The sequence below is a fragment of the Polypterus senegalus genome, chromosome 18 (assembly GCF_016835505.1).
Source record: "Polypterus senegalus isolate Bchr_013 chromosome 18, ASM1683550v1, whole genome shotgun sequence".
NCBI classification, from domain to species: Eukaryota; Metazoa; Chordata; class Cladistia; order Polypteriformes; family Polypteridae; genus Polypterus; species Polypterus senegalus.
Window position 1 is genome coordinate 54,571,348 of NC_053171.1, and position 23,049 is coordinate 54,594,396.

At 39.8% G+C, this 23,049-nt stretch overlaps 2 protein-coding genes across 6 annotated transcripts in view; both read left to right on the forward strand.

Annotated features, from left to right (window-relative positions):
- The window catches only part of stard9 (StAR-related lipid transfer (START) domain containing 9), a 234,268-nt gene extending 230,639 nt beyond the window's left edge, over nucleotides 1–3,629 (forward strand). For all 4 annotated transcript variants that reach the window (XM_039741793.1, XM_039741795.1, XM_039741794.1 and 1 more), the window contains 3 exons: nucleotides 1,160–1,239; nucleotides 1,424–1,582; nucleotides 1,820–3,629. In XM_039741793.1, coding sequence (XP_039597727.1) covers nucleotides 1,160–1,239; nucleotides 1,424–1,582; nucleotides 1,820–1,918 — 338 coding nt within the window. In that variant the 3' untranslated portion in view covers nucleotides 1,919–3,629. The remainder of the gene's footprint in view (nucleotides 1–1,159; nucleotides 1,240–1,423; nucleotides 1,583–1,819) is intronic.
- Nucleotides 3,630–8,074: 4,445 nt separating this feature from the next.
- Nucleotides 8,075–23,049, forward strand: part of LOC120518872 (butyrophilin subfamily 1 member A1-like) — a 30,683-nt gene continuing 15,708 nt past the window's right edge. Inside the window, exons 1-4 of one of the 2 annotated variants that reach the window (XM_039741873.1) lie at nucleotides 8,075–8,229; nucleotides 14,514–14,585; nucleotides 15,486–15,818; nucleotides 19,337–19,618. In XM_039741873.1, the coding sequence (XP_039597807.1) occupies nucleotides 14,516–14,585; nucleotides 15,486–15,818; nucleotides 19,337–19,618 (685 nt within the window). In that variant the 5' untranslated portion in view covers nucleotides 8,075–8,229; nucleotides 14,514–14,515. Of the gene's footprint in view, nucleotides 8,230–14,039; nucleotides 14,586–15,485; nucleotides 15,819–19,336; nucleotides 19,619–23,049 lie in introns of those variants that run through there. The other variant, XM_039741874.1, reaches the window with a different exon arrangement.

Sequence of the window (23,049 nt, forward strand, 5' to 3'; positions counted from 1 at the left end):
GCTAGTTCCTCATTTGTTTACATGGTTTGACATGGCAGAGGGGATCCTGAATTCACCAGTGCAGATTTGCATTGTTTCAGATGCCACCAGAATGTATTTATCTTGCTCTGGTTTGGCCAGACTTTCATCTTTTATTTAACTGGCCATTCTGAATGAGTAATTGTGTTTTTGGTTTTGTGCTTAGACTTGCACCTTAATGGACTGGCTTTCCATCTGAGTTCCATCTGGAATCAGAAGACGTTCAGAAAAATAAATGGATGAGTAGTTGGGAATTTGGATTAAATCTTGCTTCATCAGTGGATACCTGTTCTGAGACTAAGGAATATTGCGAATGGCAAAAATAGATCAGGAGATGATACACATAGGACAAAGATGTGGCCAGGACAGGCAAGGGCTCAGAACTGTTCGAAAGTAACCAGGCAAACAAGAATCAAAGGGATAAGATGGGAAGTAAAATGAAGTAAAAACTAAAAATAAAACCAGATGCTAGGGCATACTAGGGAGATTTTTAAAACATTGTGTACCCACCCACCAAGGGATAAAGCATAGTGTAACCGCCATCATATTTATATTGCCACTTCCAAGATGTCATTATCACAACAATTGCAGTCATGTGACACATCCACAAAGTGTCATGTAAACAAAGAAAATAGGGCTGAGAGCAATAATTAAGTCAAAATTAAAAATAAACATTACATAAATAGAATCTTCATGGCAAACAACATGAAACATACTGAAACACACAACCAAAAAGTTACATTTTACACCACCATTGTAAATCTGGATTTTTTAATTTCTTGTGTCAGTATTTGCTTTTTGGAAATTTTCTGTTTTTTGCAAACTATTTCTAAAAAAGTTGACTATGAAATCAGACAGATACCTCCTTCACAGGTTAAACCTGTACAAATATTTGTTAACAAACCAAAAGAAAAAAACAGTTACATTATACAAGGAATCCTTTTAAGCATGGGGATCACTTACAGCTGGAAGTCCAGTTCTGATTGTCACATTGACTGGAAAAAAAGCGTGTGTTCCATCTTACCTGAGGTTGGCACCTGTATTTAGAAGCAGCACCAAAGAAAAATCCACATGCTCCATGTTTATCACCTAATGTCCCACCCCAGACCTTTAAGCATCTCTCTCTCTTTTATTTCCCCAGTGCACTTTGTGATGAACGCATCAGTGTGCTACTTGAAACAGCTTAGGGATTTCTGCTGTATAAGCGTCGAGTCCAAGCAGGTGAGTGTTAGTTTGTAAAACTCAGCTGTGATTCAGCACGCAATGAAAACCTATCAAAAGAAGTTTGTGCCATAATCCCAGCACATAGCACAGTGTTTCCATTTGTCCATCTATTATATGAAAATTAATTTAATTTTCATGTAACAGGTTGGATCTATAAGCATGTACTGTCTTCTGCCAACAGGAACAGCAATTGGTTTTGGCATTGCGCTCAGTTTTTGATGAAAGTCTGCCCCGCCCGACCACTGAGATGGTGCGTGGAGAGCTTCTGCCCAGTGTGTGGGTCCTTCAGCCTGATACTAAAGACAATAAAGCTGTTACGAAGGTTTTCTACATGATTCAGGTTGGTCTTTCCCACTGTCAGTAACTTTTACAATGTTACTATCTTGTCATAGTTGTGATAATCCAAAAATGAAATGCAACATTCCATACATTTGGAAAAGAGTGAACTGTTGAAGCAGTTAATAGATTCAAATGCAGCACCTCTGATTGTTTCAGGTAGAATGTAAAGTAAGGTGTGATCTACCTCTGTCTCCTAAATTAGTATGGGAAATGGCTAACTTTTTTTTTTTTGGCCTAGGTGGACTTGGGTGCACCTGCACTCCCTCAACGGCTGTTAGGTGCGGTTGCAAAGCGGCAGGCCATGGCCATTGTGAACCTGTCAAATGTCTTTATTTGATAAGACACATCTACACAAGATAGTCATCTGCAGATCCCCATTAACCATTAAGTGAAGAATTCTCAAGATTATGACATCCACTGGATTAGATTCAGAGTTGCATCTTCTCAAAAATGGGACCTTCAAAAGGGAGATCTATGATTAGAGTGCTTAACCAGAACCACAAAGTCATTTGGGTGGAACATCTAGAAAACAAAAGGTTGCTTTACAATTGGTTTAATCCTGGGTATTGTATTTTTATTGATTAACAGCTGATTTAAAGTTGAACTCAATCTGAATGTGCCTTCTGATATTAATAATGGAAAACCAGCACTGATAGCGACTGACCAGTGAAGCCAAGAAACTGGCACTTTTGTGGAGCCTTGGAAGCCGCAGACATGTTGAAACCAGATGCAGTTATCTAAAATTGGAAGAAGAATTAGTTGCCAGGTGGACTTGTCACTTTTTCCACTCTAAATTTCTTATTTCTGCAGTACTTTTCCAGTAGCTGTCCTGTAGCAGATGGTATACTTCAGACCTAAAGGAGATTCAGGGCAGTTGGAATTTCTAAACGGTTTTGATTTAAGTTGACTGATCATAAAGATACCAAAATCTTCTGCTTGGATGACTGAACATTTTTGATTTAACTCTCTCAACAATTTGCCATCCATGAATGAATGTCTGGAATGGTGGTGGCATATTACGTTGCAAGGCTTGTTTTCATTTCTTTTCTTCAGAAATTAGCAAAAGGTTGGTCTCGGAAAATACTAACAAAGAGAAAGCTATGCTAAATGACAGTGTCTCACCACATCGGCATGTATTTTCATAACAGATACTTCAGCATGCCGTTAGCAATCAACACTATAAGTAACTGACGGACTACATGAGCAAGAAGAGTATAGGCTCCTGTCCGTCAAGGTGTGCATTCATGTATAACTGCTGCATGTTTGGTAAAATTGGGCAATGTGATTTCTTGTTTTGGGAAATTGGAAAAATGTTGTGTAAAAACCTGAGACAATCACAGTTTAAAGCGCTGTGGTCATGGCACCTGCAGCCAAACACTAGGCCAAGAGACCGACTGCAGGAGAGCCTCCTTTGAACCCACTTGAGAGTCCCACTCTTTATGTGCCTCATTCTTCCGCAGTTTTGTACATCCTGAAGTTATTTTATAATGCTGGTTTGAACAATAACAAGCGTTTCCAGTTGTAATGACATTCGGAAGTGGTGGCAGCTGTTGAACGTTAGCAGTATCTGCTTCTCATTTAACTGATTTTAATTCTAGAGTGGAAAACAAAATTTAAGCATCCCATTGTGGAGCAGACTCATTTTCCTATTCACTTTGTCTGAATATGTCGGCTATATGCTTGGAATTCCAATTTTTATGAAAGATGGGGATTGGAGAATAGTCATTGAGTCTTCCCACCATTGAAGACCTAACTAGGTTCAAATTTAAATTGGCAATGATCTGTTCTGTAAAGTCCTGCATTCAGATCAGTCGGAAAAAGGCCGTGGGTTCAGGTATGCAAAGGCCAAAGCAGCTGCATGAACAGCCTGGTGCTTTGTGGGTTTAATAAATCAGAGAGGGAACGCGTTTACGACACTCGAGAAATGGCAAATACGTCCAAAACGAGATGTACAGATCAAATTGTATTTTTTTATGTACTTGAATGTTGGCAAGCTCATAAATTATATTTATATTATTGTATTGTGCAATTAAAATGACATGATTGTTCTCCAGGCGCTACTTTTTTAATCTATCCATTCAATATTTTGTTTGCACTTATTTATAAATTTTATATTTTTCCAAATACATTATTGCTTTATTTAAAGAGTCTGCCATTGTATTTTCTGCTTTAGGGGTGTTGTATGTTTGCACAGCAGTTCAGAGCTCCAGTCAGTAAGAAAGGCAAGAGTCTTTTTGATTAAGGAAACAAACTACTTAGTCCACATTTTGTATGCATTTCTTGACAGAACGGTGTGCATCTGTAAAATACAAAAGGACCCTCACAAGCTCTACAGAATTTGTGTAAACTGCTTGACGGCCCTAAAACCACTAGCACTGGTTGATAGTAGCCACCCATTTTAATTGTGTTCAGAGTCCAAGTGAGCTGATGTCTGTCCCAACAGGCAAAGAGAAGCCCTGCATGGGGTGCCAGTCCATTATAGCACACACTCAGTCAATAACAGTGGCCAGTTTAATTCACCAGTCAATTTATCAACACGTCTTTTGAGAATTGGGAAGAATAACAAGAGCCCAGAGATAGTGAGTGGACGGGGAACAGTCCACTGTCGACAGATAAGCTGGAAAGATGCACCAAGATGGATGAAGACAGGAAAAGACCAAGAGAGAGGCTGGAGAACAATATTGGTGATGTTGTCAGATGTTCTGGAAAAACAAATGTGTTTCATTCTAAAGGAAGCTGAGTGGAGCAACAGGATAACCTATGTAAACCCAAAATGTGGTCTTTAAACCAGTGATTGTGGTGATTATGGTAAAGACAAAGTAAGAAGAAACAAGGAAAACGTCATGAATACTTGGTATAAAGAGGTTCAAAGATGATGTTAAGATGTTATGGTACCACAAGAGCAAAACAAAACTGAACACTGAACAATAGCCATTGCAGGGTCCCCACATTAACTCGTTTCTTTTTCCTCTATCGCTAATGTTTGAAGTGTGTTTTTGAATTTATTTCAATATTCAAATTCATACTGGTGGATGCCACCGAGGGGAGGAGTGCGATACAGAAGATCAAATGGTCTTCAACTCATGTGCACAGCCACAGGCAGAGCAACCACAAATAAAGCTGCAGTCAAATGCATACAGAAGTCTGCCGAAATTAAATTTAATTTAAACATGAGCACAGAATCAACAGAACTGTAAAGTGGATACGCACTTTAAACATCTACCTGCAAAGCAATAAACACCGCCAACATCAAGTATGTGTCCTAGTCCTGGCATTGTGCTCACCTGGACAATTCGCTTGTGGCTGAGAATCGATTTGTATGACTCACTGGAAAGGTTTCAAGAATAATGATTAATTTGCACCAAGGTTATTATAGTTTTGCCTTTTTATATTAGTTTATATTTCTATATTTTTTCTGACATCACTTGGAAGTTCAGTTTAGTTTTAGTTTTCCCTCATCGTGCTTTTCTAGTTTTAGTTTAGTTTTTATTTTACAAAGACATTTCTATTTCATTTTTATATATATTAGTTTGGCGGCACGGTGGCGCTGCTTCCTCGCAGTTAGGAGACCCGGGTTCACTTCCCGGGTCCTCCCTGTGTAGAGTTTGCATGTTCTCCCTGTGTCTGTGTGGGGTTCCTTCGGGTACTCCGGTTTTCTCCCACAGTCCAAAGACATTCAGGTTAGGTGCATTGGCGATTTTAAATTGTCCCTAGTGTGTGTGTGTGTGCGTGCCCTGCGGTGGGCTGGCGTCCTGCCCGGGGTTTGTTGGCTGGGATTGGTTTCAGCAGACCCCCGTGACCCTGTAGTTAGGATATAGCGGGTTGGATAATGGATGGATATATTAGTTTCAGTTTTAGTAATTATAGTATGGTTAAGAGTTTAGTTTTTGTGTCACAATGAGACACAACTGTGCACTTAACAGGTTTAGATATAATATGAGTTTAATGCTAGTGGAAGCTTACTGCACTGCACGACACACTTTACTATTTGGCTTTGTTTTTGTAAAAATAAGCATAATCAAAACCAGATACTGAATATGAACAATTTCACACAATTTTATTGTTCTTAAAATATTTTCTATGTCATTTGTGCTGAACACATCTGTACTGACTGTTGGCACTTTTTTTTTTCCTTTTATTACCTAGAATGTGCCAATTTGTAATGAAATTTAGATTAATTTTAAGGTGTGAGGGTTTTTTACTCTAAATTTCTACAGCACACAATATATCCTGCTCCAACGACAATGTGCTTATAATGAATGCCTTCAACATTGCATTCAAAAATCTCAAATATTGGGCTTTATTATTTTCTACCAGCCATATTGATCTCTGATTCCATCTCAGGCACAAACAATTTATAGAGAGAATATATCAACAATCAGAAAACAGAATCTACTGTGTTGTGACAGGTGTGACCATGAAAATCACAGGGGCTAAGGAAGAACAGAGCTGTTAGGCTTGAATCAGTGTACAGACCCCATCTAGCTGTATTGAGGGAAACAAAGGAAAACAAACATGTATTGTGAAGATTAGGGGCAGTGAGACTTGAGTAGCCCAGCCATAAGAACAGTAAACCCATAATGAGCAGAGCAGGAGCCGGTAATAAGAGTATACACAGGCACAAATTGACAGAGACCGCATCTGAGATTAAGAACAATATACACATTATCTAAACCTGTTTATCCAGAGCAGGATCAGAGGAACCTGGAGCCTACCCAAGCAGGTTTGGATGCAAGGCAGGAAAAATCCCTGGTATGCAATATGTATGATATGACTGATGTTAAGAACAAAAAGAATATGATTTTCAACTATCTGTTTTGAGAGAGAGAGAAACATTGAATAAATGGGGACAAATATTTTAAAACATAATTCTGCTATTGGATTCTCGACTTTCTCGTTTACTCGGATATGAGGATGGATATTTGAGGAGTAAACTGCAAGACAATGATTATATTATGTAAAGTAAAGAACCATCAGCAACAAATCAAATCAAATTAATAATATATTGATCAATTATTATAAAAGTAAAGTTGATTAAATTGGACTCTGCAGCTGCATGAATAAAAAAAAACAAAGCAAGTGTGTTCAGGTAAAGTGTTCCGGGTGATGGATTTGGCCCAAAAGTTAATAGAGATCTACAATTTTGGTGTAACGACCACATGCCAGATTTCATCCATCTATCTAGTGTAGTTGCGTGTTTGAGTTACTGTGTTTACACACAAACAGAATTCCAAAAAACTGTATTTTCGGACTTGGGGAGATCTAAAATGTGAAGATGCATCAAAATCCCGAAGTCGAACTTTTTTCATGATTATACTTTCTCTATACTTTGTATGCAAAGTGGCAGGTGAATTACTGTCAACAAAAAGCAGGCACCTGAGAAATAAACTGAAACGTTACTCACTCGTGATTTTTCTGTTCATACGGTAAAGTTTTTATTGAGCACCACATTCCAGTTGCAGGCGTTTGAATTGCATCTTGATATACAACAAGTGCAAAGAAAGGCGGTACGTAAATCACTTTCTATTCCACGCGCTTTAGCCGCGTATTCTGCTTGCTCTGTCACCTCAAATGCTGTGTGAACAGCCGCCCTCCTTCACCAGCCGTCGCTCACTGGATGAATATATGCAGGCAGCTCGTGGTGGAAGACTTTCAGTTTTACAGTTTAAAAGTTATAAGGTTTAAAAACTAACAGCAAGAATATTCATTTAAAAAAGAAAACTAAAATTATTTTAGTAAATTATTATTTTATTTCAGTTAGTCTTTCCAGCTACTTTAATAGTTTTGTTTAGTTTTAGTTTTTCATTTCTGTTTTGTTAATTATTTTATTTCAGTTTACGAAAATGTTTTTTTAATAATAGCTTCAGTTTTGATTTTAGTGTTTGTTAACTATAATAACCTTGATTTGCACGTCACCCATCACTAGTTTCACTTGGAAACTCCATCATTCTGCCATGCGGTCGAGCGTCTCAAGATTAATTAAATAACAGAACAGGAATAGAGACATAAGACCGTCTGTGTGCAGAGCTGGAAACAGTGCAAGCTGCTGGGGAGGAAGACGATTGGACAAGCAAAATTAAAAGTCCTTAAACAACTGTGTCCCCTGTAATTCGGTTTATTTTAGTTTAACAATTTGCATTAGTTTGACATTTGCTGTTCCTCCAATAATATAAAATAATATTTGTGGTTTAACCTGCAGCAATCTGCAACAAATTCACTCTGTTTTGTACCACATGAACATACTTGGTTGATTTACACTTGAGTTCTGTATCACTTTTTGAAGTGGAATGACTGATTTTTGTGTACGTGTGAAAAAGATTTGGCTTTAATGAGCAAAGATTGGAAAATTGAATGTGTGTTTTTCGAGAGATTAAGTAGACACTGTAGTTTGTGTTTTTGTGTGTTCTGTCACTTTAAGGCTCGGATGAAGTCTTGTTGGCTGAATGCCCTGGTAAAATGAAAGAGGAATTAAAGAGATGCAGTAAGAGTGAGATTAAACACAATAGCTGCAGAGTGAAGAGTTTGTTTTCTTACTTGGCCTGATACTAAGATCCTGGGGACACAAACTGAGTATAAAAACATCTCTCCGCATTCACGATGACAGGCGCATCTCATAAAGCGGTTTGATCCAAAGCAAAGTGAGAACAGGTGAGTCTTTCTCTATGAGGAGTTTCATGGATGCTCACTGTATGGCTCATGCAGTAAATGATGGCAGTGAAACTGGGGGCTCTCATTTAGTGGGATATGTGACTAGCAGTGCAGATCGAGTCCAGTCACAAAGGCGCACACCTTCCTCAGTGTTACACCTTTAAAACTTTTGCCAGGGTGACCACAGAGATTCTGTGTAAAAATATTTTTGGGTGGCATGATGCAGTGAGATCAAGTTATATTTTCAGCAACAAAGCGCTTAATGGCTTTACTGCAAAAAGAGATCCAAGATGGCATGTGAGATGTAAGAAAGCATTCCTATCGCTAGAAATGTATTAAAGCCAAATCAAGAGATGCTGTAGACTTTGATATTATCTTACTGTATGTTCATATTGAGGACTTTGGAAATGTATGGAAAGTGAATGGACTCTTAATTTACAGTGCGTGGCTGATTCTTAAATTAACTGAAAGAGATAAAGCAAAGGAAGCGTTGCTGGCTGGTGCTTCTCATAGGGTGGATATTTACTATGTTGGGGCTGAACTGAGGGTCTGTCAGTCACGTATGGAGGGTGCCCTCTGTTCACAAAACAGTTACATATATTATAATGGATTCAATGGTGAATTCAACTCTATATGACAGAGTGGAACCGACCTGTGAAAAGGAGCTCAGTGTTTAAGGTGCCGCGTTTATTGTATTTCAGCCCGGTGGATCACAATTATGTCTAAGAGGCTTGTGACAAGAAAATGTGGGACACTGGAAGACACACTTATCTGTCTGCATTCCAACACACTCATTTCAGCTCAAAGCTGTACGGTTGTTCCTGATGTATTGAAAGTAAAACAGAAACCAACTCCGACTTGGGCCACAGTTGAAAGACACATCTGTAGGAGAATTGAGAGAGAAATGGGAATGGGGAGTAGTCGCAGTAAACATGGGCATCACACATACCAGCGAGGCACCAAGCCAGATAAATGGAGCAGAAAACACTACACTATGTGCAAAAAATAGGCCTAAATGACTACAATGAGTCTTGGTGATAAAAAACAATTGTTCAGTGAGAAAGGATAAGAACTGAGTAGAAGAACCAGTCCTGCCAGTCTGGTGAGGGTGCGTCTTGAAATTCCTGAACTTGGTATGTGCTAAAGTCTGTGTGAATGTGATGAGGAGAGGAGTGTAAGCGTAAGGGACATGCAAGGTGAAGATCAAGCAGCTAGGAGTTTGAAATGACTAACTTGTAAAAGAACGGGGAAACTCCTGTGAAATGATTAGAAAGCTCTGAGAATGCCCCCTAAGTGAGGCGAGGTCTTTAATTACTGGCCTCATTAACTTGTACAAGAAAGCTACAACGTGAAAAGCTAAGGAGTTCCCAGCTGAAAAAAGAAAGCTCAGCCAGGGTTGTCAGAATTAGCCGAATTAAAAAAAAAAAAACGTAGACAATGCTAAGCACTTGACCAAAATGAGAGTCCTAAAAGCAGGAATCGATCATAATAAAAGTCCAAATAAAATCATAAACAAAGCCAAAATGTAAGATGCATTTTATAGTTAAAACGGAAGCAAAAGAGGGTCCTGATTGAAACTAAACCACCCTTTTCTTGAGAGAATCACATTTCTTATCAAAACAAGTTGTTTTAGTTTACATCAGAAAGTTTGTCTGTCCTAGACGCCCACATCTTACATAGGTGCTGCGGAGTGATGAAGTCACGTGATCTCCACTTGTCATGTTGTAGCAACAGAGGACAGTGAAAATCTAGTAATATAGAATGCGAAATGGCCTTGTGATGATGTCACCAGAGTAGCAATAAAAATGTCAAACCAATATTAGTACAAATACCCATACCAATTGAAATAAATGATAATAATTAGCATGCAGTTTTTTTAATGGGACTGTTCTATATAGGTGGGTCACCCACGTAATGTAAACAAGCTTCTGATATAAAACTTTTAAGGCCTCCAGACATCGAGCAATTAAAAGGAAAGACTACTAATAGTTTTGTTGGTGCTTATTAAAATAATAGTGAGCATCAGATATAGATATTCAGCCTTCTTTATGGAAATAGAATTTAGGATCTTGTGTTTTTTGTTTTGTTCTCTAGTAATTAGACTCAGCGTTTGGCCTGTTTCTTGTAGTGACCCCAGTTGAATGCTAGGCAGCTGATGGTTCAGGAGTGTTTGTTAAGTTTCTCATGGACTTTTTCGTAAACACAGACAGCTACAAAAGCAAATTAGACAATAAAGTTCATGTAAATATACCGATGATGGTTTACATTTACAACTAAAGCAGGCTATAAAGGTTGTGAATAGATAAATATACAGCATATAAATAACTTGTAAGAAGAAGTGCAAATACAGAAAAAGGGTTGGGCTAAAAGAAGTGTAAGCCACATGTAATTAGAAACAAACAAACAAACAAACAAACAAAGCGCACAAATCCATACTAAGAAGTGACCACAGCGGTAGATCTGTTCTTCAGTCAGCGGCTCACTGCTGGTGTGGTGGAGACCTGGCACTCTCCAAACTGGGGAAAAATGGGTGGGACTTCCAGTCTGATGGCAGTGGATGTGATGTCAGAACTCTGGAGGCAAAAGACGAGTGTGGCGGCTGACAGTGCCCTCTCATGCTTAGGAGTCGGATTGCCCATTTTATCACAACTCAGTAGTTGCCCAATACTTACACATGTTTGCCAAACTTGATATAAACTTTTGAAACTATTGTTTCATATTTTGTACATGGAAATTAATATGATGTTCACTTTTCAGCCAGACACTTATTTTTGATTGCATTATACTTTCAGTCACCCGGTATAAAGTATGCAATTAAATATGAGAACAAGAAAAGTCCTTGTCAGAATTAGCCACTTGAACCCAGAGGCAACACTAGAGTTACAGGTAAGTGTCTTTATACATCTCAAACCAAAGTAAACCGTTGTGATGTTCTGCCACTCACTGTGAAGAAAGAAGTGTTTGTTTGGACTTCATTGCCAGCGCAGGATACACGTACGTTGTCATGATCAGGTTTGTGTTATTTTATTTTGTAAACTCTAATGTCTTGGCCACTATCTTTAGGTCCTTTTATCGCTGCCAATTTGAGAGCTGTCATTAGAACCGCATTCTCCATTTCTAGGGGCATGGCTTCAAGGGTCATGACCTGCACATTATCAATGCAACAGGATAAAAGGTCAGCTGGAGGCTCCTTTATTGAATTCTCCTCCATACACTAGGCATTGCAGATTAACAAGCGTTTTGTTAGCCGATCTGCGGAAAAAGAATGCTGTGCTTTTGTACTTCTCACGAGTTTCGTTCAGTTTGACCTCTTTCCCTGTTTTCTCGTATTCGATTCTTGTCTATTGTTAGGATTTGGTAGTAAGATTTATTTTTTATTTATTTTCATTTCATTTTTTACATGCTTCTCTTGGTTACCTCAGCAAAAAATCACCTGTCCGTGCCTTGAGAAGTTGCTGCAATAGTTCAGAAATAATTAACATGTGTATCCGGACTTGAGTGTGAGTGAAGAAATTTCCTTTTAACATTAAACAAAAAGTGTATTAGTGATAGGGTTGTGCAGAAAAATAATAGAATCAGAATCATATTTATTGGCCAAGTATGCACACATACAAGGAATTTGATTATGAAGTATAAGTTACATAATTGACATACACACAACCGTTAATTACATACCTTATATACAAAACAAGACAGAGAATGTAAATATATATATGAATACAAAGTACAGAGCGAAAGCTGAAATAAATGCTGAAAAACAAGTATTAACAATATGTATTGCAAGACCCAGGGAGGCTTGAGGGGGTCCAGTGCCCATCCTGATTAAGCTGAATTAACCATTTCTGTTCTATTTGCTTGTTTTGCCGTTTATTATTTTATAAAGACTGGCTGATGGAAGAAATTCAAAAGGTTGAGGCCTGGATGTGTGGTGTCAATGATGAATTTCCCAGCCCATTTCATGACTCATGATAGTACAGGTCCTGTAAAGTAGGCACCAATGATATTTTCAGCAGACCAGACTTTTTGTTGTAGGTTCAACTTCCTCAGCTGTCACAGGAAGTACATTTGCTGTTGTGCCTATTTTATGGTGGACTTCACATTGGTCTACCATCCTGGGAAATTAAAAATCCCAGAAACATGAAGGTTTCCACAACTGTCACAGTAGCATTAAGTATGGAGAGGGGGGATAATATTGTGGGAGTTCACTGTCGTCTCCACAGTTTTAAGAGTGTTAAGCTCCAGGTTGTTCTTGCTACTCCAAAGGGCCTGCTGTTCAACCTCCCGTCAGTTGTCCCATCACCATTCCTGAAGAGTCTAATGGTGGTTGTGTCATTCTCATCTATACTAATAAAAGGCAAAGCCCTCACTTACTGACTCACTCACTCACTCACTCAATCATCACTAATTCTCCAACTTCCCGTGTAGGTAGAAGGCTGAAATTTGACAGGCTCATTCCTTACAGCTTACTTACAAAAGTTAAGCAGGTTTCATTTCGAAATTCTGCGCGTAACGGTCATAACGGTCAACAACGTCCGCCATGTTAAACTTTCTTATTTATGGCCCCATCTTCACAAAATTTGGTAGGCGGCTTCCCTGTGCTAACCAAAACCGATGTACGTACTTATTTTGATGGTATGACACCACTGTCGGCTGCCATATTGAACTTTCCAACGGTCTTCGTTACTTATGGGCCCATCTTCAAGAAATTTGGTACGCGGGTTCCCAACGCTAACTGAATCCTACTTACGTACATATATACGTCCATAGCCTGCAGCTCGGTCACGTTGTAAGGCGGCGTTGGCTGCCTGCCTATATAAGGCCGTCCATCGCTCCAGTCTCTACATTCCCTTCCTTGCTTCGCCATGGGATTCACGTCTGCCTGCTGTTAACTACAGCCTTTTTATTTAATCCACGGCTTCTCCGCTGTTTTATTGTTCATTTATTACGATTATAGTTATTGTGTAGGTATTTTAGACTTACTTTACATTGTTCAGTTACCCATTTCCTTTATTGTACCCCCATTAATATGTCTATCGAGGTGATCACCATCGATCAAACAACTGTCACTTACCGAGTGGTTTCCATGCCTGGAGATGATACCTACCTTTTCCATTCTCTTTGTTACATATTGCACGGCCATATCAGGCTCATTCTTGATATCCGGAGGAACATTGTGTCTTGTGAATTGAATGACTGGGACAGGTTCAAGGTGTGGACTGATGACGGTACAGGAGATAATTATTCTACACAGGAGCACTATAAGAGTGAAATGCTTAAGCCCTTCACCTATGCATCTGCATGTGAGTTGATGGCTGCCGCTGAATTGTTCGGTTGTCACTTTCAAGTGAACCAAAATGGCCAAATATTTTACACCTTTCAACAACCGCCAATGCCTCCTAAACATCTTAGATTCACAGGTGACGGTTTGAGTTGTGGACACTTTGATGTTTATGAATGTTTAAACTCTCAAAAGCTGGATGTGAAGTTATTGATGAAACCGGTTGTATACTTACAACGCTTGACAGATGCTGATTGTCACTTCAACACAAGTCCTACAAATACTGTCGTAATTGAAACAAACCATGAAACTCAAACCGATTATGACAGCAGCAATCCAAGCTGTGAGATTTGAAACAAGATTACTGTTCACATGGCCAACTGTACGTTGCATGCTCAAGAGTAAGCTCAGCGCACAGCTTGGTCATATTACAACCGGAGGGCCAAACTCACAATGTGGTATACAAAGAGATCCTTAACAAATAATTATTGGTATATTTTCCCTCAGTTTAAAAAGGTTTAATTTTCTTCTTAATAAAAATTTTAAGGCAGTACTTCGCCGCTGCGAAGCGCAGGTATTTTGCTAGTATTTAATAAGTTTGACAGAGGGGGCCTTAGAGGTGCAGGGGGAGAAGAGCAGTGGGGAGAGCACACATCCCTGGGTGGGGCCATTTTGATCATGTGATAGCTAGATGAGAGTTTCACCTGCTGTTTCCTATTGGTCCGGAAATTGGTGATCCATTAAAAGGTGGAGGCAGGAACAGAAAACTTGGTGAGTTTCGAGTGGAGGAGTTCCAGGATTATTGTATTGAACGCAGAGCTGAAGTCCACAAAGAGAATCCTTGCATATATCCCTGGATTGTTAAGATGTTGCAGGATGTAGTGCAGTCCCATGTTGACTGCATCATCCACTCGCTAGTTTTCTCGAGTTTTGAATTTGCTTTATCTGTGTTTTGTCTTACACCTGATTTTACACCAACAACAACAAACTCTTCTTTCTTTTGCAGCCATGATCTCTCATCCAAGATGGAGCTTCATAATTTTATTGTTTTTCCACAGCACATACTTCTCTTGGGGAGGTAAGATGTGAAAGAAAACTCAAACTTTGTAATGTTATAACATATTTCGGTAATCACGTAGGATTAAAATGACAGGCTCTAGGCTGCCTGAAAGAGGCCAACTGTGGAGGATGTGCTAAAAACAGAAAGACTTGAATCCCTGCTTCAGACTTCTTAGGCCAAGAACAAGGGTCTGGCCAGACAAAAGCAGACACTGCACTCAAATACCTCTGTAGAACGAGCAGGCTGTAAATGCCATATGTCAGTGTGATTGCGAGAAGCTGCTCGTGCCGCTCGGCCTACCAGCTAACAAGCTGATCGTACACAGGAGGATGGGTGTCGGTGAGGCAATGAGGCTCTAACCAATTAGAGTAAGGAATGTGAGGCATGCAGCACGTGGCCAATGCGTTAGTTTTGTGATTTAACAAAACAGTGAAGCCTTATACTGCGTGATCAAGGTGCCATATTTTTTGTATCCAACAAATGTATTCTTTTATATTATATAATTGTAATATGCAAATCTGTTGTGTAAGCTAAGTGGGTATAAATAAGACTCTGTACCTCCACTCAGTGACCATCCCTCCTGCTATTCTGTGAACTGCAGGGATGCCCCTTTTTGCAAAAAGAAATAAAAATGGATGACAAGCTTCCTCCTACCTGGTTCTCTGGGGTGACTATTTGTATCGATTAATTTTCGACCACAAAGTAGAATTACAGGTTGTTTTTCCTCTCAAGTATGGCACTATATTGGCATTACTTTCTCAAGTGAATCGTTTCCTACTGTTCCCATTTTGCCAAAAAGTGTAAATGGTGAAACTCATAAATTTGCATAATGGTTTTACTTAATTTGTCATGTGCATTTTTTTCTAATCAACAAAACAAATCTTGATCACTACTGCATTCATTTGTTTTCCTTTTCAGAGGCCTTTTCCGTTGTTGGTCCTTCTCATTCCATCATTTCTTACATTGGTGAAGACATCATGCTGCCAGCCTCCCTCTCACCGGCACTGAATGCTGAGGGGTTTCAAGTCAGGTGGTTTACAGCCGAATTCAGGTCACCAGTGCTTTTATACACAAATTACAGTATCGTAAATCAAACTGACAGAAGAATGTCCATTTTTCAAGAGGAACTGAAGAATGGAAGTGTATCTCTGTTAGTACAAAGTGTCCGTGTTTCCGATGAAGGCATCTACACGTGCCATGTAGACTCTGGAGAGCAGCAGGAAAAGGTCCAGATCGCCTTGAGTGTGGAAGGTCAGTACCAAATCTGCGGTGATATTTATTTCATTATCTGCCATTGCTCCTTGACCACTCTGTACTCTATTTTGTCTTATCACAAGATAGGAGATTCTACAGGAAGTAGTTACTCATCAAAATAAATGCTTAAAACGACAGTATGTGCTTCTATTTAAATTAATGCTTAATATGTCTTTAATGTTAAATGTGGCTTGAACAATGTTATAAAACCCTAACCTAAGGTAAGCGTGCCTGAGTGACCTGAGGTGACTGGTGTCATGAGTACGTATGAATCGTTCGGCTCTCCTTAATGATGTATTGTTATGTTCATTTTTATTTTTGTTTTATGACAATTTCACCTTAATATTTTTTGATAATGGTAGCAAATGCTGTTAGAAATCACCATTGCTGCTCACATGACTCACCCACATTGCATTTGGATCTGTGGTAAAATTTTAAAAAGAAATGGAAGGGGATGTACCCAGTAAAGTTATAAGAGTTATGATTTTGGAGTCTTGTTTTCTGTTTATGGGAATTCGATCGTGTGACAATGTTACAGTTTTGGTTTTATTATTATTCTTTATCGTTATTTCAGTGACATCATCATGCCATGATTTTCTGTTTTGGTTTTAACCGTGTGTGCTGCCATCTTGTTTATTTGGATGGTTGTGGACATGCTGTTGTCTATTGCTGCCAGGTGATCATTGGGTGCATGAGGCCTTCTTATAAATCTCCCGATCCTATTTAACGCTGACTTAGGGCATACGGCTTCTTCCTTTGGTGTAACAACAAGGAGAATATTTTCAGAAACGTGTCGATCGATAGTAAGCTACAGAGCTAGAAATGTAACCTACGAAAAGGGATACAGGATGGAAAGCTTCTACTAAATTGACTGTAAACATCTTCTCTAAAAGAACTTTCAGGGACTGAATGTAATTTAACTTTTGAAAACATTCAGAAACTGAACACTGATGCATTGTCTAAAAATATGGGAAGTAAGGAATTCCTATTGTTCAAATTCAAAGGATGTGGAAATGTCCTGATAGAACGACACTAAACTGATTTAAGAATCTACTGTCTGATTTAGGTGTTCATTTGATGCTGTTTATGTTAAAAGTGTTATTTTTGCTACCTGGGTTGCCATATAACCACCTACCCTTCTTATACTGTACTTTGTGTTCTTCTCAGATCACATTACTTTGGTATTGGTATATATTTTTGGATTTTATTTTATTCTAGCAGGGATCTTGTGTGTGTTTGGTAGTGCCGCAGGTTTGCTCCAAATGCTTGGGTAGCTTCTCCCAGCCTGTTTCCCAAATTTCTAACTCATGGGTAATTGCAGCCATGGCTTTAAAAGGTCTTGTCTTTATCGGAGCAGCAGATGACACACCTTTGTTAAAACTCTGCAAGAGAATTCCTTGCTTTTTAAATTGATCTCTGAGGTTGCTAACTTTTGCTTCATTCTTCTGTTCTTGATGTTGCTCAAACCTTTTGGCTATGTTTCCTGTTTTGATTTTTCAATCTCCCAGTTTGCCCTTGCCCTACAGAACAGGCCTTAATGTAAAAGATGGAGAGGCGAAGTTTTTATTGTAAGTTTAATGTCAAAGAGCTCAAACCTCATCTATAATGTTACTCTATTCACAAAGTCAGTAGGTATGGCATTGTAAAAAAATCTATATGATTAGTTCATAGAATTATGGAATCTAACAACTTCCTATGGTGAACCTGGTGTAGAAAACAACTAAAAGAGTATGTGGGTTTGCCTTTATTTTGTTTCTAAAAGGGGGCTCTATTTCGTTTTAAAAAAGTGCAGTTACTGTATACTGTACAAAATGTTTACAACCACTGGTGTAATCCAGCGATGGTGGATGTAAACCCATTGAAATTTGCCAAAAAGCTTTTTCTGAAATAAGCATAGCAATACCTCTAGGAATTCTGTTGCTGCTGATCTAATTATTATGTTAAAGTATACATTAATGATAAGGCTGTAATTGTCTGCCTTTAACAGATCTTACAAAACAGTAGTATGATCTCTGCCAAGAATCTTAATATCTGTGTTTAGGAGGAAAACTGGTCTCCCAGATGTAAATTCTAGTAGGGTTTTATTTTTTTATAAAAAACAGAAATTGGTTCCTGGAATTATAAAATTATTATTGTATTTTGCTCTCGCCTGTACCTTATCATGTCCATACCATCTCACATTTACTACACGCAACGGAGGAAAATATTGTTAAAAAGAGAAGACCGATCCGTTTTTTTTAAATAATGCCCATTTGAATTGTTGTAATATTTTTAGGCTGTTTTTTGCTGCCATTTTGATTATTTATGGGTGACGCCATTTTGTCGCTTCCAATGTTAGGATCATGACCTGTATTGTTAGGGGAGTGTCCTCAGAGGTCACGACCTTCCAGTAAGGACACAACAGGTTAAAAGGTGTAAGAGAACAGACAGACCACAATAAAAAGTTGCTGCACCACCCTGGCAGCCCAGTATAATTGAAATGCAGCAAACACAAAAGAAAACACACAATAATTGCAAAAACGTTTTTCCAGATGCAAGTTCCAAAATGAGATTTCTCAAGATGGTGGATCTTCCGGTCTTAAGTCCTTCCGGCAGGAAAAGGTGGGATTAGGCAGGTGGACACCAGTAGTGACGTCAGTAGTGTTACAGGTGTCAATCGTCCGGTCTGCAGAGGAAGGAAGAGGAAAGGCATTAGGACACAGCGCCATTTCAATCAGCAGAGCCCTTAGACTCTACCAGAGGTTATTTTTCACAAAATTTCTCATCATTTTCTCATCAGAGTACAGATAATATAAAACCCTTTTATAAATGTGCCTTTCACCATTTCAAAACTTTTTCTCATGCTTCCTGGCTTTGGCTTAGTGTTTGCCTATCATTTTTGACTCTGATTTTGGCTTTGATTGCAGTGTTGATTGATCTCCCAGTCTCAGCTTATATTTTGGTTTTTGAATATGTCTTTTTTCCCCAGTCACCTTCACAAAATACACAAAATAACTTTTGGAAAGCAGAAACTTCACAATGACTTAGAGGTGCATCAAGAAAACGGCTGCACTTTATCTCCGATAGGGACGGAAATCCAAGGGTTGTTCAGCCTACCTGGCCCTGTAAAGCGATGTCATGGATCAGGTGTTTGCTACCAGAGCTCCTGGAGTCTGCTCTGGCATTTATAGGGAAGATGTTAAAAATGTGAGAGAGAGTGAGATAAAATTGAGGAAAATAGATAAATCACTAATTAGAAAAGCAGATATCTTTTGGCAAGCATTAGGTGTTGAATGTGTCCCTTATGTTAAACTGCCATTCCATTTTGGTTTAACAAACATACTTGTATTATATAGTATCTTTATGTTTGCCATCTACCTGTTTTAGATTATGTTAAAATTATTTTTGTTAAATGATAGGAACGAATACAATTACCAGACATGAGATTAATAGATCCGCTATCTATCAATATGTTTTAGCAGCCTGACACATTGGCAGGTGTTAATGCGCCTTTTCCCACTTTTTTGTTTTATTAGTTTTAGGTACTCAGCCCTCCATTTCTGTGAGTTCCACTGATGACCAGCAGACCCGACTGGAGTGCAGCGCTGAGAAGTGGAACCCACAACCAGAAGTCATCTGGAGGGACATGAATGGGGCGGACGTGACATCGCAGTCCTCAGTAACAACGGAGCGGGACATGGAGGGGCTTCTGAAAGTGAGCAGCGTCATCACCGTGAAGGAAGAGCACAACGTGTTCACCTGTCTGATGAGAAGTAAAGCACCAAAGCCAGACTGGGCGTCCAGACTCTGTGTGTACAGTGAGTGTGAAAATGGTTTCACTTCACTTGTTCCAGTTATTTGCAAAATTTTGTCTCTAACTTTATCGACATTGATATCATGACAATCTTTTTCAAAGATCCAATAATATCGTTAAGACTCTATTCTTATAAAGTGTTTTACATTGAAAGGCAAAGAGGGAAAACTAAGTGATAAATGCCAAAAATAATGTGTTTCTGTAACAACCCTCAACAAAATCTCGCTAAAGAAGTTGTGTTGTGATGGTAAATTTGTTGTTTTGCAAATGAACACCTGTGTTCTATGTGAGCCCACATTTCAGGAAAAAGGGAGGATCACATGACTGTCATGTTGAGAGAAATGGTCCTCAGCAAATGGGTCGAATGTGTTCCTTTATTGACCCAGGACTGTAATCTTCAGCATGACCAACTTTGATTCCCGCTGTGTGGCTTATAACAAAGAAAAAGAGTACACATAGAAAAGGATTGGAGTGCCAGCTGGTAGTCCCGATGGCGCTGGTTTGCAAAAAAGAACAAAAAAGAGCGTAGCGCCAAACAGTAGACAACAGAGGTGAGGGATTGATCCTTGTACTTTAGGAGTTGGTCTTTAAAAGAATATGCACTTCCGGTGGCTGCTCTGAGATTTTTATAGTGCCAATGTGTGGCAGGAGCTGAGCCACTTGTCCAGCTGGTGAGCATTTTAAGATGGCGATATTGATTGTGCCCTCTCTCCTCTCTGGGGGGTATTGCTTTTCCTTTTTGGAGCCTTGAAGATGCCCCCTAAGCACACATGCCTAATAGCTTATACAAGACCCCATATGCCATATCTGAAAAATTAAATATTTAAAGCCTCTAGGGATGGTGTTTGCTAAAGACAGATAGTAAGTACGTTTTTTTTTGTTGTTGGGTGTAAAACAGGGCCTAACCAGAACTGGGCGTACGTTCATCAACGGTATCTACAGCCATACGCAGGCCCGCCAGCAGATACCATTCTTCCAGAGTTTTTTTCCATGCAAGTCCTGCTGGACCCTTCAATTGAGTATAAGAAATTCTAGATTCATTAAAAACAGTACTTAAACATTGCCAAGGTCAAAACCTGGTAAGAGAAGAATTACCTTAAATTCAAAACCACAGATTGCTCAAAAAGTTGTTTTTTTTTCAGTAACATATTAGGGGGTTTCGCCCCCTGCTTGCTTTGCTCGCCAACCCCCCCACCTGCACTACACGCCAGCCACTTCACATCTCTGCAGCTTGCGTATGTGGATTTCACTTTCACCAAACAACAAATCTTTTAATTCTCGCAGAAACGTCTCTTCATTGGGAAGAAACACTACTTTTCACTGATGGCAACACAAATCTAACGATCTACAAGTCTCTGACATAAAGTTTAAAGCCACACAATATCTACATACTTCTGTCATATCACCTATATCCATATATTCAATCTATTTTCACTTTTACTTTTTCATCAATATTGCATTGAATTTTGATATCGTGTTTAGTGTTACATCATGACAACGCAATGTATAACTGCCCGTGAGTGAATATCGTTTCTTTCTCTCAACAAGAAATGTGTCTGACAATACTATTCACACAAATGAGAAATGATAGAACTGTGTGTGTGGTTATGTAGGCAGGACTCCTCCAAATCTCTTTGCATAAGCTCTTGTCTCATGGGGCTTGGAATTTTCTCTTGCAGAATTTCACTTTTCACTTTCACCAAACAACAAATCTTTTAATTCTCACGGATACGCCTCCTCATTGGGAAGGAACACAACTTTTTCTTTTCCCTGATGGCAACACGAATTAGACCAGGCATGTCAAACACACAGCCTGCAGAAATCTGTGCGGCCCGCATGACAGATCCTAGTTAGCTCTAAACTTGTACAAAATGATTACTATTATTTGTGATTGAATCATTCTGCATCTTCGGCGTTACTTATTGACTTTTCTTACTTCCACCTTCTGATAAAAGCACGTTTTTCTATGGCATTACGGTACCGGAAATGTCATCTGCTAGTATAGTTGCAGCCGCGGCGTCAGCTCCTCGATACCCTGGGCATGACACTGCCACCTCCCACGAGCCTTGACCAAAGTTAACGAGCCTCGACGTTGCAAATGAAGTGGTAGGCTGCAGCAGCCTGGCACACTACACTACTGGCTGGGCTGCTGAGACTGGTGCAGCAGATAGGGGGCAGTATCACTCCCTTGAACCCCTGCCCAAGACTTCAGACACCAAGTAAAAGTCCAAAAGTTGACTTTATTTATTATCCACAGTGCACAAAGCACCCTCTCCACCACTATACTCATTAAATAAACCATAATAACTACAATAATCAATCCTCCACTCCCAGACGCGTTGCCCTCCTACCACCCAGCTCAGCTCGCCATCTGGGAGCTGTCACAGTCTTTTTATAGCCCCTGACCCGGAAGTGTTCCAATCCCCAGTTCATGTGATCCTTATCACTTCCGGGTCAGATAAAAAGTCCTTTTCTTCATCCCGGAAGTACGTCACTTCTGCTATTGCTCTGCCTATGACGCACTTCCGGATTATAGGGCACATATGACTCTCTATGCCTCCCTGCAGCGTCCTCTGTTGGCCCCTGGGGTATCCAGCAGGTTTGTAAGGGAAAACTCCATAGTCCATGATTCCCTGCTGGCATCCGGGGCACCTCCATGCTACAGGGAGAGCTCCATCTGGCAGCTTAAGGGTATTGGCCGTGATGACAAGCCGGCCATAGACCACACTGGCCACTGGGCAGAACTGACCATCACGAGTAGTAATAGCTTGCATATTTTCATGTAATGGAGTGGGAGATCGACAGGCGGATTGGTGCGGTGTCTATAGTGATGCAGGCTCTGCATCGGCCTGTTGTGGTGAAAAAGGAGCTAAGCCTTAAGGCAAAGCTCTCAATTCACCGGTCGATCTGCGTTCCTACCCTCACCTATGGTCATGAGCTGTGGGTAGTGACTGAAAAAATGACATTGCGAATACAAGCGGCTGAAATGAGTTTCCTCCACAGGGTGTCTGGGCTTTCCCTTAAAGATAGGGTGAGGTGCTCAGTCATTTGGGAGGAGCTCAGAGTAGAAAAGCTGCTCCTCTGCATTGAGAGGAGTCAGATGAGGTGCTCGGGCATCTGATCAGGATGCCACCTGGATGCATCCCTGGTGAGGTGTTCCGGGTATGGCTAACCGGGAGGACACGCTGGAGGGACTATGTCTCTCAGCTGGCCTGCAATCGCCTTGGGATTCCCCCGGAAGAGCTAGAAGAAGTGGCCAGGGAGAGGAAAGTCTGGGCATCTCTGCTCAAGCTGCTGCCCCACGACCCGATCTCGGATAAGCAAAAGAGGATGGATGGATGGATATTTTCACATTTTTTGCTCTAGTTTTATGTAATTTTGTGCTAGTATTGTAATGAACAGTTAGTGCAAACTACAGCTGAAGATCTGAAATGG